The sequence below is a fragment of the Bufo gargarizans genome, chromosome 5 (assembly GCF_014858855.1).
Source record: "Bufo gargarizans isolate SCDJY-AF-19 chromosome 5, ASM1485885v1, whole genome shotgun sequence".
NCBI classification, from domain to species: Eukaryota; Metazoa; Chordata; class Amphibia; order Anura; family Bufonidae; genus Bufo; species Bufo gargarizans.
In genome coordinates, this window is record NC_058084.1 from 33,115,260 (window position 1) to 33,135,753 (window position 20,494).

The window sequence follows — 20,494 nt, forward strand, 5'->3', positions numbered from 1 at the left end:
TTCATCTCTATGAAAGTTCTAGAAATGCAACAGGCGCCTCCGCCTAGGGTCCTCTATGCCACGCGTCCCAGGTGTAGGAATTGCCAAGTGGTTTGTTGAGGCCTAAAATGTCTCTTATTGTGTGTCACAGTGCTCCTACCTGGACCCCAGGCTTTGGCTCGAAAGCAATAACTAGGGAGAATAATTGAGGGATATAAAATAACTTGAGTCCAGACCTTGAGATGAAGTTCAATGGCAGCTTTACTTTGCATAAACGTTCTCCAAAATGGTTTACAGACTGTCTTAGTTCCAGCAGGCTTTAGCATGGAACTGGCAGTCAAACTCAACTCTGCTACATCTGTTTCTCTCTGACCCTGCTGTACTGACAGACTTACTGTATAACTCAGCTTCTTTTGTATGCGGCACTTCACTTTGTAATCTGACTCTAGGTTATGCCAGGGAATTTTCCTCCTGACTCCTGAGGCTTTAAGCTTTAGCCTCCATGGCCAGCAGAGCTTAAGGTGTTCTGGCTGGAGTGGGCACATCCAGCAGAGACGTGCTGCACACCTTACCCTAGCTGGGGGTAAGCTAGACTGACGAACTCCTGCCCCACCCTTCCTACAGGAAGTAGGACTCGCCAACTCCTCTCCAGAGGAGGTTAGAATGGAATGGTAAGTTCCATTCTATCTACATACAGCTCTCCTGTGTTTGTTGCCACCTGCTGGTGAACCAGGCACATTACATGTGAACACAACAGTTGCATAACAAAATAGGAATGCACATTGTGGAGGACCTGGAATAAATGCATAAGATGAGGTTAGAAAAAATAAATAAAAATAAAGACAGTAGCAAGGTGCAGAAGTGGTAACCTGGTTTTGTGATCGTTGGGGGTTCCAGTGGTAGGATCTCCAACGATCTAATAGTTATCCCCTATGCAGAGGATAGGGAATAAATAAACAACCGGAATACCCCTTTAACCCAGAAGGTGTTGAAGGGATATGCTACAATTTCTAATCTGTATCTCAGTGTTTGAAGCCTATATACAATTCACATACTTCCCTGGATACACACAGCGAGTATTTGCCTATGGGCATCAGCATTGAATGTATGAATAGGAATGTGAACAGGAGCTCAGTGTCTGCACTTTTGTAGAGCGTTACCCATAGTTCCCCCTTACAAAAGGAAACATTATCTCCCGTGACATATAGGTCTAGTATACATAGAATCCTCATGTGCTTTCAGTGTACTAGCAGATGTCCCCCGCCCCAAGGATAGACACCTGTAACCGCTGCTTTATTGTAAATGGTCACAAAGGGAAATTCAATAACAGAAGCTTTACATTACATGCTAACGATGGCCGCTGCATGATGCACTATTTATTTACGGTTTATGATTTTAGGGGCGGCCATATTGCCTGAGCTGCTGTTAATAGTATTCAGGGATATGCTTTACAGCAGCCACATGGCCCACAGAAACCTATAATCCGGAGAAAACTCACTAAGAGAGTTTTGTAGAAATGGTTTGTGATCTGTGCACAGGTCATTGTGCAGGGAAGGGAAGTAGATAAGCTGTGGCCATCACCTATTGTGGATGGTGGATCCTGTGTTATCTTTCTATAGGTTTTGCCTTTCACTGTAATACTGCCTGTGATGATGAGATGACTGATGAGAAATGATCTACAGAACAGTTGTATGGACCCACTCTGTCAGCTCACCAGTTTGGCTTTAGGCTATCCCTAAGGTGTTATCCTGAGCAAAGAAAAGAAAAGCGGAGTTTGGCAGCGCTGCAAGGAAGGATGCAGAGGATCTTCAGTCAAGGCAAATCAGCTTTATTGATCATAATACATTATAGCAATATGATCCGTGAAGCTGATTTGCCTTGATTGAAGATCCTCTGCATCCTTCCTTGCAGCGCAGCCATACTCTGCTTTTCTTCTCTTTGTTCATCTGACAAAACTGGAACCTGTATTCCGGCTGGAGGGCGCGCAGCAGCAAGCACAGACCTCATCCCTGTATTCTTACATGCATGGAGGGCTGTTGCGCACCAAGCACAACAGCACCAGGGGAGAGACTCTCCTGCCCGCTGAACCCCTTTATAACACCCTGTTTCTGCAAATGAGGCTCTCCCTTTTCTTTTAATAGATAAGGTGTTATCCTGACAGTGCCCTTTTACCCATCTTCAATGACCTGGCCTTCCCTGCAGGGAGGCTACCCGGCCACTACCTCTTAGGATAGTCCCAATGTAGTTAGCAGTAGATTTATGGGGTCAAAGACCGATTCAAAGCATTGAAGGGTCAGGCAATATACGTAGTCAGGTAATAGGTAGAGGTCAGGGCAGGACAAGTTCACGCATAACCGAGAGACTAGTCCAAGGTCAGGGCAAGTGGCAATGGGTCAACACGAGAAAAAGTCTAAGGTCAAGACAGGCAACAGAGAATCAGAGCTGGTCACACAGGCAGAGAATCGGAACATGGGCAGTCGGGTCAAAAAAGCAGACCTTCACTGGTAACTAGCAAACTAGGAAACTCAAAGGTCAGGCACTTCCCCTAGAGGAGTTTGGACATGCACTTGCTTGCCCTTTAAGAGGCTAATAGTGCACGAGTGCCCTATGGAACAGGCCTGGAGATGTTTTCACTGAAGCGCAGGCCACAGCCTGCTGAGACACTTAGGACAACGGTGCAGTAAACCAGATCCGGGGGTGTCTGCAATTGTTTGTATTGTTACGTTTTTCAATGTTATGTTATGTAAGTACACCAGCATGAAGAGGTATGGTTGGCAGGGACAGGGTTAACCACCCTGTTTCTCCCATTTGGTTGGAGTGGGCTGTATCTGCCTCCTGCCAGGAAGGGAACTGCTAGCTAGGACAGTATGGAGTGTGGAAGCACATCCAATTGTTCCTACTCCAATAGTCTTAGAAACCAGCTTCTGATCCAGTTCTCCTGTGAGACTACGACTCCAGAGAAACTGCAAGAATCACAAAAACTCCAAATAGCTCCCCAAAAGCTACAGTGTTCACAGTTGGCAGAATGACCAGAAAACCACAGCCTAACAGAGCCTGCTGCAGGTGATGAACTATGGTTCAGACACCCATCTCCTAGAAAACATCTAGGCCAGACCAACTCAAAGCCTGCATTTCACAGTTGACACCTATATCCACAGGTAGCAGCATACACCTGTTAGCCAGAAGTTAAAGGGAGAGTCATCAGTGGGATGGCACATCAGAGATACCATTAACTGCCACTTATCCAGGCACCATACCTCATCATCGGGAACAGAAATTGCAGTTTGTTCAATCCACTGCTAGACTTTTATACATTTACTTCAGCCCAGATTCCTTATACCACCTTTTAACTGCACCTATGCCCATAGAACAACGGCCTGAGGGAGTAAACTGTTACACGACATCTCATCAGGGCCACTACCACTCCCATCCTCTGCACCAGTGGTCAGGACCGCTACAGTTAGAGGCAGCAGACAAGTGGGACTAGACCGAGAGGAAAGGTGTCAATCACTGATAGGACCGCCCACTTGGCTACTGAGCTAAGAAAGAGCAAACAATTATTTACAAGTTTTGCTGAAACTTTTCCTACAAAACTATACATCATCTCCTGCTCTATGGCCTGTTGCCTAAAGTTTGCACTGCATTTTCCTGGTGACAGGTTCTCCTTAAGGTACAGATAAGGGATCACATCTCTTACCCTGACTTTGCTGATAGGGTGTCGAAAACACTTGTTGCTTCCAGTTTCGCTCAGAGTGACGGCATAAAACTGTCCCTTGTTCAAGTAAGTCATTGGTCCTTCCCCTTGCTTCTGACGAAGAGACTTTGTAGCTTCTAGAGTATATTGAAATGTGCTGCGGGTGGGAGAACACGGGAGAGAATATGTATATTACCAGATCTGATCGCCGCAACATCTCAACTATATCTACACATTCAGCAATCTTTACGAGCCATGCATCCTCCGGGGCAAACCCTTACCACATACCTTGCTGTTTGATCATACATGAAGTCGTCCACTATGGATGGCGTCCGATATTTCTAACACAAAGGGAAAAAAAGGACATGCATGAGGTTTGACATAAAATCCAGGATGCAACTTTAAAAAAACTTGGAACTAGCCCAGATTTACTAATCCGATAGATAAAGTAACCTTGGACAGTCTGTCTAGACCTGCACCAGATTTATCACAGGGGCTCAGGCTGGAGGATAAATCTGGTGCAGGGGTGGACTCTTTTCTCTGGCTCTATACCAACTATTGGTTGGCTCACTTTGCAAAGCATTTGCACATCAGAATTGTGGTGCAATATTGACGCAAAATGGCGCATCTTAGGTCTGCTCCTTACCTATAAGCCTCCACACCTTGTTGGGCATGACGGGGGGAAAAAAAAAAAAAAGTTCAGAAGCCCTAGATGTTCCACATTGCTCCACTTTTTACACAGATTTTTGCTGTAGCACATTAGTAAATCTAGGCCCTTGACTTTATTTTTTTTTAAGAAACTAAAGGATTTATCTAAGCTCCGAGAAAAGGGTCTGCTTTATTTTCCAGAAACAGTGCCATCCACTGGCTGAGTCTGTCGTTGCAATCATGTACTTTACAGGGCATCTGTCAGCAGATTTGTCCCCATGACACGGTCTGACCTGTTACATGAGCGCTTGGCAGCTGAAGGCATCTGTGTTGGTGCCATGTTCTTATATGTCCGCATGGCTGAGAAAGATAATTTTTTAAATATATGCAAATGAGCCTCCAGGGGGGAGGGGGGGGGGAGGTGCCATTACACCTAGAGGCTCAGTTCTCTCTACAACTGCTGTGGCCTCTCTACTTTCATTGACAGGGCCAGGCAAAGGGAAGAGGGCGTGGCAGTTGCAAAGACAGCAGAGCCTCTAGGTGTAATGGCAACTCCCCCATTGCACCTAGAAGCTCATATTGGTCTCATAGGAATGAATGGCGGAATGTTCAAAACTAGAGTGGGAGCTGACAAAAGCTAGAGTGGGAGCTGACAAAAGCTAGAGTGGGAGCTGAAAAATCAGGACATGATTTCTAAACTGCCACCACTCCCTCATTTTCAAGCCCACCTACACAATTCGGCTGCCAATGTTTTTATAAATGTATGTTTTAATGTAACTGTAAAGCACTTTGAGCAACAACATTGCAATTAAATGTGCTATATAAATAAATAAAATTTGAAATGCATTTCTCACTCTATCAAGCTTGCCATGTGCACTTTTTAAATTTGATCAATCAATTGGTTAGTGTAATATTTGCTATCTTTACTCACTCCAAACACTCCACACAGTTACTCTGCCCAGTCCAACCTTTCTACATTCCACTCCAACCACACAACAGTTACTCAAGCCACTCCACTCAGTTACTCCGCCCACTCCAGTTGTAGACTACTGGTGGAGGCAAGAACACGTCACACAATTTCCCGAGAAATTGTAGCTTTTCTAGTTACAGTTGATCCCAAACAGCCACTACTCTTCACTACCTGCACTACCTGTCCAGAAGAGATCAGTATGCCCACAAGATCTCAATGGGGCCCATACAATACCTAGTACGGGTCCCCTCCTTCTTCACCCAGTCCCAGAAAATTTGGAACACAAAGCACAACTCCCCAGATTTCTGACCAATTTACAATTTTTTGTATAAAGTAGAATTTTTTTTTTAAAGAAAAAAAGATTGTAATAAAAAAAAAAAAAAGATTTCATCCTCCGCCTCACCTGCTTTATCTGTAGGAAAAAGTGGGACAATTTAGCCATACATATGGCGGGCATTCTCAACACCATGGGGGTCATTTATCATCCTGAAACACGCCTATATTAGGCATATTTCAGGTGCAGATTGTGCTGCAATCTACGAATTTTCCCTGCTAATGCCAGGTCTAAAAAAGTGGGCAAGGGTGGGGAAGAGGATGGGCTGGTGGGCCCGTCTCATTCACCATTTTCTATGACTGTTTTAGGCATAGAAAATAGTCTAAATATCAGACAACTAGGAAGCTGGCTTACATTCAGACTGGCGCTGGATGCGCCAAAGTTAGGTAGAGGCCTGTGCCTCTTCATGACTTCAGCGGATCCACCGCCGGATATAGTGGTTATTAAGAACAAAGTCTAAAACGCCGGTCTACATAAATGACCCCCCCCCCCCCCTTATTTCTCAGTTTATTTACACCAGACAACTGGTATAAATACATGGCTAAATCTCCCGCTTGCGTTCACACAATATATTATAAAACCGACTTATAAAACAGCCACCACTAGGGGGAGCTCAGTGCATAGGAATTTATATAGTTACTGACAAATAATGGGAGTTTCTTCATCACTGGGTACCCTCCATCTCCCGCTCCACCAGCCCCCCACTCCCCCGAAACCTACACCAGTCATGTGACTTCCTCAATGGGAATGCTACTGACGCCAAAGGTGCATGTACTGCTCAAATAGGCCGCCCCCCCAATAAGATAATTAGATGGTCCACTGGTCCACTGGTGGCTTCATCCAACTTTGTCCTAATGTGAATAGGAACTTTACTCTCTAGCATTTATAGCAGCCTGTTTTTTGCAATGTATACAGAGCGCAATCTCATATAGAATATAGCAAAGGACCTGCTCATAGCCTTCCATGTTTCAAGCAAGGAAAAAAATAAAATACAAATCATGACGACTCCTTCTATGAATGTGAACATGAAGTGTTGAAATTTTAACACAAATATATTCTTGCTTTGGCCATGTTGCCAGGCAACTATGAACTCGTTAAGATTACAAGTTTTTTTTTATACTTATTTCTCTTGTTATACAGCAATAAAATTTTAAAGAGCTATAAAAGTCTCTGGCATCTTGTATGGAGTGCTAAACTTAAAAGGGTTCTGCAGTTTTTTTTAAACTGATGATCCATCCTCTGGATATATCATCAGCATCTGATCGGCAGAGGTCCGACACCCGAGACCCCTGCTGATCAGCTATTTGAGAAGGCAGCGGCACTGGCAGTAGTGCGGCGGCCTTCTCACTGTTTAGCGCCGGCCCAGTGACGTCACGACTAGTATCAACTGGCCTGGGCGGGGCTAAGCTCCATTCAAGTGAACAGAGGTCAATCCCGCCCAGGCCATTGATACTAGTCGTAACATCACTGGGCCTGCGGTAAACAGTAAGAAGGCCATGGCGCTACTGCCAGCACCTCTGCCTTCTCAAACAGCTGATCGGGCGTCGGACCCCTGCAGATCAGATGCTGATGATCTATACAGAGGATAAACTGCAGAACCCCTTTAAGTTACGCCTAACTATAGAGACCATCTGAGTAGTTCCCTCTGGACAACCAGTTCTCTAAAAAAGAATCCACTGATGATCGACTGATCACAGCAGATCCAGCATTAACAGAAAAAGCAGCAGATGGCTACAGTGGCCACTGGAGGAGAAAGGTGGTATTACATGGTGCTGACACAATACATGGTTGCACTGTCCTCCAGACCAGGAACGGCGCTCTGCAGCAGCTCTATTCTTTGTCCTACAGAGGGAAATTTCTTGCAGGCAACAACCTCCATAAGCTCTTACATGTCATATGGAAAGAGGCGTTTCTAATGGGGTAACCCCTTTAGGTATTATTTGTTGTGAAGGTCCTGATACAAAAGGGGTTCTCGCGTCAATTGTCTGGAGATGCAGTAGAAAAAGGTTTACCGTCGAGATTTGTTGAGAGTTTGTAGTACTTAATCCATCCTTTCTTTTGTACTACAATGAAAGTGAATACCTGGTATTTAGTATTTTTCTACTGTCCAAAAATGTAATAAAAACTATTGAATATAAGAAATGAATGAAAAAAGTTGTAGAAAATGGAAGGTGTTTTTCATCACTTAGAGGCCAAGCTTTGGTGCATGTACAGGTGAAACTCGAAAAATTAGAATATCGTGCAAAAGTTAATTTATTTCAGTAATGCAACTTATTGTGAAAAGGTTCAATATTCTAGGCTCAAAGTGTCACACTCTAGTCCAGTAATTCATCCATACCCCCTGAGCAAAGGAGACCCGAGATTGTGACTTTGGAGTTTTCATAAGCTGTAAGCCATAATCATCCAAATTATAACAAATAAAGGCTTGAGATATCTCGCTTTGCATGTAATGAGTCTCATATGTTAGTTTCACCTTTTAGGTTGCATTACTGAAATAAATGAACTTTGCAGAATATTCAAATTTTTCGAGTTTCACCTGTAGAGTATCACCAGTCTGATGATGAACAGAGTTGAGCAAATCAAAGCAACCAAAGAGGAATTCGATCAGAAATTTAGGAAAAACTTGAGTTGCTGCAAAGCCAAATTTCCTCGCACTTCGTGGTACCGAATCAATTTTTCCTAAAATGGCAGCTGAAAATAAAAAAAATTATACTTACCTTATCCACTTCATCATGGAGAGGCCGTCTGCTCCCGTCTTGATTGAGCATGCTAAGGGACCTGCGGCGAGCTAGAAGACATCACCACATGATCACGCTGGCTGCGCGTGGTATGATGACGTCATCTCACGGCCAACGTGATCATGTGTTGACTTTATCACGCTTGCCGGAGGTCCTTTGGCGTGTTTCTTCAATCAAGGTGGGAGCAGACGGCCTCTCCGCAAACAAGTCGATGAGGGGAGTATAATATTAATATTTTTTAACCCTGGATTAAACCCCTGAGCACTTGAATGCGAGTCTCAGATGCCGCCATCAGCATTGAATGTGGCATCTGAGAGCTGAAATAATGGGGGGGTGATCACCGATCCCCATCATTGCGCCTGCCCCATACAATGAAGAGTGATTCGTGACAAAGTAATTCATAATGAATCTAATTTCTTGACAAAGAAATGTGCGCCATGTGATACATTTTATAAATTCTTACATCAGATACTGTCTCTTTAAAGCTTTCACTGTATGTGCTGTCTGGGGTACTGCGCTGGTCATCCTTGAGGTAGTCTGTATGTTGGTTGATGTGCGCTCCATAGTGAGTCGGCTCAAAAATAACCCCTCTCGGTTCCTCGTTGTCCGTCCTGTAAGTCACTGAAGGAGACATGAACACTGGGGTAAACTCCTCTGCTTTTACCACAGCGACTGAAGAAGTAGGCACGGAAGTTGGGCTTCCAGACAAGCTGCTGTTATACTGTTCCCTCTTGGAGGACTCTACAGGTTCCGCGTTGAGGGAAAGGTTCACTGGATTGGTCTTCAGAACTTGCACTCTATTCTCTCCAGGGCTCAGGTTGCTCTGAGACTCACTGGCTGGAACACCATTTCTGTAGGAAACAAGAACCATTTTTAGTAACCAGTTCTGTATATTAATGTCATTACTTTGCTGTGTTTTATGCTTTTGGAGGTACAGTATGGGTCCAGTTTTCTGGGCAACCAAGTGGACCAAAAGACTATCCTGCAAAGGGGGAAAACACAAGACTATCTGTTATCTTATCAAAGAAGCTGTATCACCCTATTCTTGTACCGATTGAAAATATTTACTGAAATGTTGTAACAATCTGTTCTGTTGCCGCCTGGTCTATTTTCCTTACAGATAGCCATCATGCCTGAGCTGGAGAAACAACAGATCCATAGATCTCTTTTACACAAGTCACCTAGAGAATGATGTAGTGACTTGTGTAAAGTCACTACATGTACTATCTGCCTCAATAAATAGATGTATCATTTTTCATTGGAATCTTTCCTGTGATCATAATGAGATGACTGCTGACCTGTCATTCAGCGTATACACAAGCTAAGTAAATGATTGTAAACCTATGGTGAATGCTCAGTGGGAAACCTGCATTTTATATTATACGATTGTTTTTCTTATATATGTAGGGACAGGGAAAATTACTGGAAAATCACCACCAGACACATCTGACAACATTTTTGCACCCTTTGTTCACCAGTCCAGTATCTCCAGCGAGATCGGAAAATGCTGCATGCAGTGTTGTTCTTTCCAATGCTGACATCCAGCGCCTCAGCTGACCACCAGACCCCAAAAAATGACTGGGCACCAAAGCAAATTTTTGAATGGGGCCACCCCAGCAACTTCTTGGCACCCCCCTACTCCGGTGCAACCCCCACTGCTGTGACTAGTCAAAAACGCTCTCTTGGACCAGGCCCGGCATTCCCTCCATCTGTTTCCTACACGTATATAGTAGGTCATGTCACTGTATATACTGTTACTGTATATAATAACATTGTACAATACTGTTGAGGGGGGCCTGACAAAATCTTTTAGTCCTCCTCCTGGGTGGGCCCAAAAGCAGCCGCTTCCCCTGCTAGCCCTATAGCTATACCCCTGCACACACTGTTGTATAATACATACACAGACATACTTGTGACTTTCTAGAACTCAATATCCATAGAAGAATCCCTGTAATGTTAATGGCTGGCCCGGCATTGTGTATGGACCGAGTTCACACTTCTGAGCATTCCTGCAGCTGTTCACCCGCTTCATTTACGCACATAACAGACACAATATTGCAAAATTTTCCTTTATCTGCAAGAGGCGGAAAAGTCTGAAGGTGTTTTATGAGCTTCTTTATCATTAGTAATGAGTGATAAGGAGATGGAGCAGGAAATGGTCAGATCCACAGGAAAGTGACAGTCCAACTCTGGATTCAGTCGGTACGTAATAGGTCACGGTTTATTTCCTCATATACTAGGCATTATTTTACAGGGCTTTTCCATATCACTTAGGGATCTGCTACTAATCTAATCAGTATCAGGAAGAGCCTGACTACATCCCAATGTCTGGTGGTTTAAGGAGGCTAATAACCATACCGTTGTCTTGAAGGTCAATTGCTGGTATATGAAAATGAGCACTATTGACAAAAGGTTGTTCATAAAGTACAAAAGATGCACCAAATTTACACTTTGTGAATAATACTTAAAAAGTGGTTGTGCAGTAACCCAGAGCAGGAGGTATCTGCAACTGGTTTGTTCTTTGAGGTTATGTAATGCAATGTTCTACCATGTATTGTTATAGCTGTGTATGTATGGCGCACCTAGGGTTAACAATCTTTGTTCAGCCCTTGCAGCAGGATGTTGGCTGGGGATCCAGGATCATCCCCCAGCTCAGTTAGTGAGAGTTTTAGAAAGAGTTTGATGGGGAAATGAAGCTGTGATTTATACTCCTTCTTAGGCCTAAGTTTCAGAGACTAACAGATCTCTGTGTGGACTACTGCAAGATCAACAGGAAGAAAGAGAGGAAGAAAGAGTAGAACTAGGAATCTGCATGGCCGAGCATTGGAGTCAGCAAGGTAATCTGCGACTAGAGCCATTCAGGCTTTGCTGCTGTGAGGGACACTGTTAAGACACTCTTCACACCTGGACACATCGTGGCCAGACATGCCTTTAGAACTCTGTACCCCGCAGTGCCTGCCATAGATTCTACTGCGAGAGACTTGAGCAAGATAGTGTATAAAGAGAGCCATAAGTCCCATCCTTGACTAAAGCCATACACCGTTATCTGGGAGAGAATAGCACTATGTACATTCGGAACTATGACTGCTATAATTGGATGTAAAGAGAGATGTTTATTCTTCTACCAAAGGCCAGGTTTTCTGTCTCAAACACCATACGTTGGCCATTGCACTCCACATGCCCTGCCATGAACCCATTCAAACACCTAACATCATGGACACACCAGCTACCATCAGGCAGGAGCCCCAGAATCAGGGTGTCCCCCCAGGGAAGCAAGGGTGCCCCCTCATTTCACCGCTGCATGGTCCTAGGGAGAAACGCTGTGAGGATAGCCGCTGTGATTGACATCCAGAGCCATCACATTAAAAAAATGCATTTTACCTTTTGTCCTGGTCATCATGGACATCATTAATTTTATTTACAGGCAGCAATCTTTTATCCCTTGGGACCTAAGAACAACAAGACAATTTAAATTATTTAAAATTGATTAAATTCACTTTAAAAAAAATCCACTGTGCTTTAGGGTTTAGAGGGTTTTTCCAGTCTTTTTATATTTATAGCCTGTCAGGACAGGTTCTCAACATCTGATCAGCAGTAATTCTTCTGTGAGCTCTCCGGACGATCAGATGTCCCGCAGTAGCTCTATTGTGCCATGAATGGAGCTGGTTAGTGCAGTGCCGAAGTGAATGGGACAGCACAATGGACGGCCGCATTTTTTGCAGCCTTCAGGCCCTTTTACACTGCCTGATGTTCGGGCAGATTATCCCTATCAGTAATCAGGTCCCACTGATTACCCAAAGAACAAGCAAAACGCTTGTTCATCGGGTAATAGCATCTTTCATGTGGTCTCCTAAATCATCGATTGCCAGCAGCAGATCGTAGTGTCTAAACAGCTGGCAAAGAATGACTCTCTATGGGGACGGGCGATGGCATTAGTGATCGCTCCTCCCCAGACTGTGGAGGAGATCGCTGCATATAAATACAGTTCTTCATCTCCACTGATGAGAAGGAGATTGTTGGGAAGGAATGCTTCCCTCACAACAATATTTTGCTCAACTGAGCAATGTAAGATGGCCTTTAGAAAACAATGCATTTTATGTAAATTATAGCTAAATTTTCAAAGTGTCCTTGTTTTCTTTTACATAAGCAATGGTGTGCCGCACTCCACTGCTGCGGCAATCACTATGGTAATGCTAGTATGAATGTCCGCGATTGCTGCAGTCAGTGGTTAGCTGGAGCGGTCATGTCCTGGTAGGACTCGTCATCGCACATAGACAGGCAGCGGTTTTAGAGAGGAGTATGGGCCAAGTTGGCATTTTAGCTCATTTATAGCTGTCTATTATTATTTTTTTCTAAAGCTGGACAACTTTTATAAAAGTTAAAGTAAAATAAAAAAAACTTTGAGCATTTTCTATAAGAGCAGTCAAGACCGGAGATAAGTGCTTCAATGGTAAAAAGACAAGTTACATAACATTATAGCAACCGTACCTTGTAGTAGTCATACAAGAGGCCAAGAGCAGCAGCGCTGTCCTCATCTCCGTTTATACTCATCATCGCCTTTGTTGCGGCAGTCAAGGGATTTTCCAAGTACGTCTTCCAGGCCTCATCCTCACTGGTGTATGGCCGCCGGGAGTTGAAAGCTGCTTCATTGGGAACCAAGACCACAAGTCTTTTACTATATTAAGGAAAATAATAGGGGCACATTTCAACATCAGAGAACTGGTATAGGATGGATTATCATATTAGCCTATCAACATGGTAGAGCATAGGTATGTGGTAGGGGACATGGTGTATGTTATACCAGAAATTGATGACATCATAACTTAAAGGAAATGTATCAATATTCTTAAGACAGAATGCTAAATAAAATGGCCATTGAGGGGTTAAAATTAATAAACTCACCTCACCCACTTGATCGCGCAGCCGGTATCCTCTTCTTTCTGCAGGACCTGCAAAAGGACCTGCGATGACGTCACCGCAGGTCCTTCTATCTTCATTCAGCAGGACATGCGATGACATCACCACACTCACCACGTGCTGAGCGCAGTGACGTCATCGCAGGTCCTTTTGTAGAAAGAAGAAAGACGAGGATACCGGCTGCGCAATCAAGTGGATGAGTCGATTTTTTTTTATTTTATTAATTTTAACCCCTCAATGACCATTTTACTTAACATATTTTACATAACATTCTGTTTTAAGAATGCTATTATTTTTCGTTATAACCATAATAAAAATAATAAAGTGAAGTTTGGGTCCCCTTTGACTTTAATGGGGTCCGGGTTCGGGGTCAAGTTCGGGTCCCGAACCCGAACTTTGACCTGAAGTTCGGCCGAACCCGAACTTTCACAGATTCGCTCATCCCTACTCCTGACCTCTCCCTGACAGATGTCAACTGGGAGAAGGACAGGGGTGTAGCTATAGGGGGTGCAGAGGTAACAGTTGGTACCGGGTCCGGGAGCCTTAGGGGGCCCAAAGACCCTTGTGGTGCATAAGAAGACACCAGTATTATAGAAAGTGCATGCTGGTCCAGTTACACCTCTGGCTGGAGGGGTTAGGTCAAGAATTTAGCATGGGGGTGGGGGTGGGGTTTCAATTTTTGCCTCAGGCAGAACAAAGGCTGTGCTTCCCTGCTCATGGCCACAAAGCACTGAGGGAAGGGTGGCCCAAGCTCAACTCTTGCACCAGGGCCCATGAGCCCCTGGAGAAGGAGATTAGGCAAATTAATATTTTCGACCAGTACTTTTGTCCTTTCAGGAAATAAGCCTCCACTAGAAGTGTCTGGCAGCAGCTTTCTCCTTCCTCTTCACTGCATACACATACATGATCAGCCAACACTGACCATCTATGTGCAGAAGAGTGACGGGACAGATAGCTCTCGGCTGAAAGATCGTTCACCCAACAGGCAATAAATGTGTATATGGGTCTTTATAGGTGTTATCTGTCATTGTAATCCTGCCTGTGATGATAGAGATGACAGCTGGGAATTGATCTCTACGGAACATAAAGTGTCGACCTATTATTAGTGGCCAGAGTGAAAACTGCTTTTAGAATTTGTTTAAAACATATATAGGAAAATAGGAAATTTAAAGCGGTATTGCCATCTGAGACAATGGGGGCATATCACAAGGATATGTCCCTATTGTCTGAATAACTGCACCTACATCAAGAACGGAGCGGGAAAGTGGTGGCTGGAGGACCCCAGGTTTCCCCGGGTCCGGCCACCACAAAGCGCTGTCCTCATAAAAGTGAAAGGGAGCATATATGCCTTTGCGCGGCCACCGCTCCCATTCATTTCTATGGGGCAGACTGAAATAGCCGAGCCATGCTTAGTGCGCCCTCCACCACTTTCCGTGCGCCGTTCTCGGTGTAGGTGCAGGTCCCAGAGGTGGGCCCTGCACCTACCAAACAATGTGGACATATCCTAGCAATATGCCCCCATTGTGTCAGATAGGAAAACCCCTTTAAAAACAAGCACACCATTTTTTTAAACAAAATTAACATTAACTATTTGCGTTTGCCATGAATTAATAATTCAGGTCTGATTTCTCATAAAGCCAGCACCGCACCTGTCCACCAATTGAATGCTGTATCGCAGCTGAGCCTCATTCTTTTTAATGGAGGTGAACTACAATACCAGCCCTATACAAGCGTGGCAAGATATAGACAAGCGAGACACTCTTCTGTAAGAAAGCGGCTATGCCTTTCTAATCCCGTCCAACCCCTTTTAACGCCTTGTTATATTGTATAACTATGTTCTGCGCCACTGAAGAGAAGGAAGAAAGAAAACTTGAGAACTTTCATTGATGTCATTCGTGGCATGGTTGTTTCTAACACATTTATAGAGGTATACCATCTACATGAAGCACTTCCAGGAATGGCGTTATATATGAAAGCAGACATTCACGGTTTACCAATAGTTGGTCCGTTACGTGTTAGAAGATACCCATCTCTGGGGAGAGTAGACCAGCAGTAAAATTGCGTCGCCAGTCCAGACCTTGCCCAGGAGTCCCACACCTCTGTAAACCTCGTAAAGGCCCAGCACACAACAACTCAATTTTAAGCCGATTTAGGAGAGATCCTGTCACATTAAAAATGCAGTCCAATCTCCAGCCATGTTCTAGAGCAGGAGACCATAGAAACTTGTAACCTGGAGATTACATATTGACTTCTATGAGGAAGTTTTGTGGGCACGCTCAATGAGCTGTGCAGTGATCATTGTGCAGGGAAGGGAAGTAGTTAAAGGGGTTGTCTCATCTCACCGTTACTAAGGCTATATGGGACACTGTCCTGGCCACCAGTTGGCCAGTAAACAGCGGCGCGCGCGCAGGCACTCGCTGTTTTAATTAGCTCCCATTGTGGGGCATGGGAGCTAGGTAAAACAGTGTAGCACAGTGCTGTTTCCCAGCCAGCAGGGGGTGGGACTGTGTCTCATCTCACCTTAGTAATGGCAACATGATAGAACCCTTTTTTAACTACTTCCCCTCCCTGCACAATGACCACTGTACAGGTCACAGAGCATGTCCACAACACTTCCTCATAGAATTCAATGAATGATCTCCAGGTTACAAGTTTTTATGGTCTTCTGCTCTATAACATAACATAGTAACGGTGTGACGAGACAACCCCTGTTAAGCTGTGATATTGTGACTATAAGTGATATCTGTTATTGTAATCCTGGCAGTGATAATAGAGTGATAACTGATGAGAATTGAAGTCTATAGAACCGGAAGTGTCAGCCTATTATTAGATAATGAAATGTAAAATTTAAAAACAAGCGCAAATGCATAAAAAATGACCTACTTAGGGATTGACAACTCACTCTGTATGTACACTCATACAGGGAAGGCTGTATGAATCATGATAGGACCACCATCTGGACTCCTAATCATAGAACGAGCAGAGATTCCAATGAATGAAATACAAATGTTACTGCATCTTTTCCCACAAAACTATATAATCAATCTGCTCAGCTCCCCTGGCTCTGTAACAAGATGCCTGCAGATCAGGGGTGCACCTAGCCTTTCTGCTGCCTGAGGCAAAAACTGAAAGGGCGCCTCGACTCCACAAGGTCAATTTCTTAACCGAACCCCTTCCCTTCAGCCTATGGCCCCTCTGTTGCCCCTACTTGGTGCTGCCTGAGGCGATCGCCTCACCTGGCCTCATTGGTGGTGCACCCCTACTGCAGATTGCACTGCGTTTTCAATGTGACAAGTTTTCCTTAAAGCCAATCATAGGCCACAAGGAATAATTCTCAATTCAAAAATAACCAAGTAGAATGCATTAATGATCTGACCTCCGTGCATAATGAGAATGGTGCACAATGGGCCCATGGTTCTCACGTCCAACACCACACTGCTCCATCTCATATCTGGGGTAGATTTTTTTTATTAATAAATCTGGCAAATTCTGCGCCATTGGACTTTATACTATGACTGGTCTTAGTATAACAGCGCAAATAAAATAAAAAGAAGCCATCTATACCAAACAACCCATTAAATACAGCAGGAAATATCAAGTAGATGACAGATCCAAGAGCGAATCCTCGAAATCTACTCCTCGGGGAAAGATATACATTTTTATAGACAGACCTTATTATACTGTATCCTCTGCTTTTCACTATGTCATCATGATTCATAGAGAGAAATCTTGTGAACAGAGAGATTATGGGCCAAGCGCACCAACTGAGAGACAAGAAGAACTTAATGAAGGGTAGGCTCACTGCTGATTTAATAGAATTCAGAATTAAAATAAATCTTTCACGTTGGCCCAAGGGTTTATTTCTGCAGCGGAACAATGGCACTGTTACCCCATCAATAAAGCTACTACCCACACAATAGAGAAGAGACAATAGAGCTGCGAAATTGCTTTGCATTAGCCGCCGCCACCTCTGCTGGGAAAATCATCCTCCATTATTTGCAAATAGGAAATGTTGTCATGTTAAATTCAGTTAGAAAAATGTAAGGCTACATAAGGCCTATGCATGTATGTACGTTCCCACCTTTACCCCCTTTTTAAAAATCCTTTTTTTTTTTTAGAGTCTTCAACGACAGACTGGTCATAAATTGTCCCACCATGGGGACCCCAAGCAATCAACTGTAATCTGTGTGGACCTCGGCAGCACCACCATCACTGGAGAGGTTAGGCACTACACAGATACATGGATGTGCCGCTCCTCCAGAGAGAGGGAGAGAAAGAGATTGCTCTTTGTCCTCGTCGCATCTGTGAGTGAGAATCTTATCTATTTCTGCAGTGGAATAACGGGATTGTTACTGTACAAACAAAGCTACAACCAAAACAATATAAGAGCAAGACAATAGATCTACGAGTTGACTATGTACCAATGTTCATAAGTTATTAAAGAGGTAATCCAACCCCTATAATGCCCACCCCAATGCCTGGGCCCTCATATAGGTTATACTTACCCCGCTCCCCGGCACTCACGTAGCTCCTGATCGCTGCACGGCCGCCGCTGCATCTCTGATGTCACCCGCTAGGGAGGCTTGTCCCCGTCATGGTCTGCTATTGCCTGCCCCCCCCCCCTCCAGTTGCTGGATGTTTTGATCCGCGTGACAGAGAGATGCAGTGGTGGCCATGCGGGGATCAGGAGCGACGCGGGTGCCGGGTTAGTATAACCTATATGAGGGGCCCGGGCATTGGAGGGGGGCCTTATAGGGTTGGATAACCCCTTTAAATGGTGGCCATACACAGTCTAAAGTTGATCAAAACGGACGATTTCAACCAAAACGAATATTCGTCAGGTGAAATTTAAGAATGGACAATCGTTTTAGCTGACCGACCACAGACCATTATTGTTTGAAAAGAAGAAGGCCATAATAAATATTTCTGTCCGATAGTGGGACTTTCGTTCAAAGTAAGATCATTCATGAATAAAAGTTCTATCTAGGAAAGAACGTTACCAGGAAGGCCTTTCGTCCATCACTGATAGGACCGTCTCCTCATAGAGGGAAGGCTGTCAGTCACTGATAGGACCGTCTCCTCATAGAGGGAAGGCTGTCAGTCACTGATAGGACCGTCTCCTCATAGAGGGAAGGCTGTCAGTCACTGATAGGACCGTCTCCTAATAGAGGGAATCCTGTCAATCACTGATCGGATCGAATCACTGAATAAAATACTATAATATATAAAATACTATAATATACAGAATTTTTTCTCACAAAATTATGTATTGGTCTGCTCATCTCTTCCTGCTCTATAACATGCTGCCTGTAGCTTGCATTGCATTCATGGTGACAGGTTCCCTTTGAGGTTCCCATACAATTTCAATAGATGTCAGCCAAATGCTTGTGCAGCTGACAGCTATCTTTCCAGACTTCCTCATACACATACATGTTCAGTTTGGCCAAATATGCATGTGCTTTAAATGCATACACATTTGATTGTTTAGATTGTCAGCCGGTTCGGACAATAATACACCTATCCATATGGGGACTTTGAAGAGGTTTGCCGGCAGTTGATATATTGATGCAAATCCTCAGGATGGGTCATCAATATCTGGTGGACGGGAGTCAGAATCCCAGCACTCCCGATGATCAGCTGTTTGAAGAGACCAGGACGTGTCCTCCTAAGCCAGTGACGTCACAATCATCGTCACATGACCTATTAGCATCTCAGTCCCATTTATGTGACTAGGTCTGGGCTGCAATACCAAGCACAGTCAACGATGCTGTGCTGTGAGGGGGCCGAAGAGCTCACTCTTCAAACAGCTGATCGTCAGGGTGCGGAGTTGGACCCCCACCAATTTGGTTCCGAGACGCATTTTTTTGCAGCTCGGGTGTGGACCCTTTTACTTCAATGGGGCCGCAAAAGATGAGGACAGGACTCTGTGTGCTGTCCGCATCCGTCGCTCCGTTCCGTGGCCCGGCAAAAATTATGAGTCTGGTCCTATTGTTGTCCATTATACAGACAAGAATAGGCATTTCTATAAAGGGCCGTCCGTTCCGCAAATTGCGGAAGGCACACGGGCGGCATCCGTGTTTTGCGGTTCCGCAATTTGCGTAACGCAAAATACGGCACGTTCGTGTGAACAAGCCCTAAGTTTGTATTTTTTGCAGTCTCCAGACCGCAATTCTATATATACACAGATTGATAATTTTTTTCTGAACTGATACCTTGTAGCAAGCCATCCGGACATGAAAGGGTTTAGTGCAAAACTTCCTGTGTGAACGGAGCCTAAATCCAATGATTAAAAATAACTCCCAGGTCATTCCCCTGACCCAAACTTGATAATATCGCGGCCAAAATGGTGTCAGTAAACATTTAATAGTGAAACACAATATACAAATAAAGATAACCGTTTCAAAATAAGTAAATGTGTTGCCGTCCAGAAGTCCAGCTGTGGCCATGTCTTATGCCAAGTTTCGTTTAGCTAAAATTATTAAGTAAACTCGTTTTGACAGGAGATAACTTTTGATAAGAAACGGGAGGCAAATAAAGCGTAGTACAGTGTGCAGTGTATTCAATACAAACTGGACGGTGAGCGGCTACCAGAGCCGGCCGCACGACAAGCGTTCTGTCTGGAGGTGGCACACATGATGCCAACTGTCATGAGCACAGCCAGTCTAATCAGAGTTAGGGTCCATTGACACATCCGTGTGCGTTATGCGGATCCGCAAAACACGGACACCGGCAATGTGCGTTCTGCATTTTGCGGACCGCACATCACCGGCACTTAATAGAAAATGCCTATTCTTGTCCGCAATTGCGGACAAGAATAGGACATGTTCTATTTTTTGGGGGATCGGAATTGCGGACCCGGAAGTGCGGGTGCGCAATTCCGCATCCGGGCCGCACATTGTGCGGCCCCATAGAAATGAATGGGTCCGCAATTCCGTTACACAAAATGTGGAACAGAATTGCGGACGTGTGAATGGGGCCATATTGGATGATTTATCCATGTTGTAGGAGTGGGCGATATAAACTATATAAATTAGGGCAACAATATAGATTTTGTCTATATCGCCCTATCGCGATAGAGGAGCTCCCGACTCGGCACCGTGCTGCACTGGCCAGGGCCTTGGGTGCACACATTGTCAGCGCGCTGGCTGACGCTGTGTGACGTCAGGTCCCTCCCAGTGCATGCTGGGAAGAAGACGTGGTCCGTCTCCAGCCAG

At 44.5% G+C, this 20,494-nt stretch overlaps 1 protein-coding gene across 2 annotated transcripts in view; it reads right to left on the minus strand.

The window, feature by feature from the left end:
• The window catches only part of GRHL2 (grainyhead like transcription factor 2), a 107,490-nt gene that overhangs the window by 46,608 nt on the left and 40,388 nt on the right, over nt 1-20,494 (minus strand). For both annotated transcript variants that reach the window (XM_044294420.1, XM_044294422.1), the window contains exons 2-6: nt 12,852-13,038; nt 11,745-11,812; nt 8,827-9,214; nt 3,962-4,014; nt 3,677-3,830 (exon numbers count right to left, since the gene is read on the minus strand). In XM_044294420.1, coding sequence (XP_044150355.1) covers nt 3,677-3,830; nt 3,962-4,014; nt 8,827-9,214; nt 11,745-11,812; nt 12,852-13,038 — 850 coding nt within the window. The remainder of the gene's footprint in view (nt 1-3,676; nt 3,831-3,961; nt 4,015-8,826; nt 9,215-11,744; nt 11,813-12,851; nt 13,039-20,494) is intronic.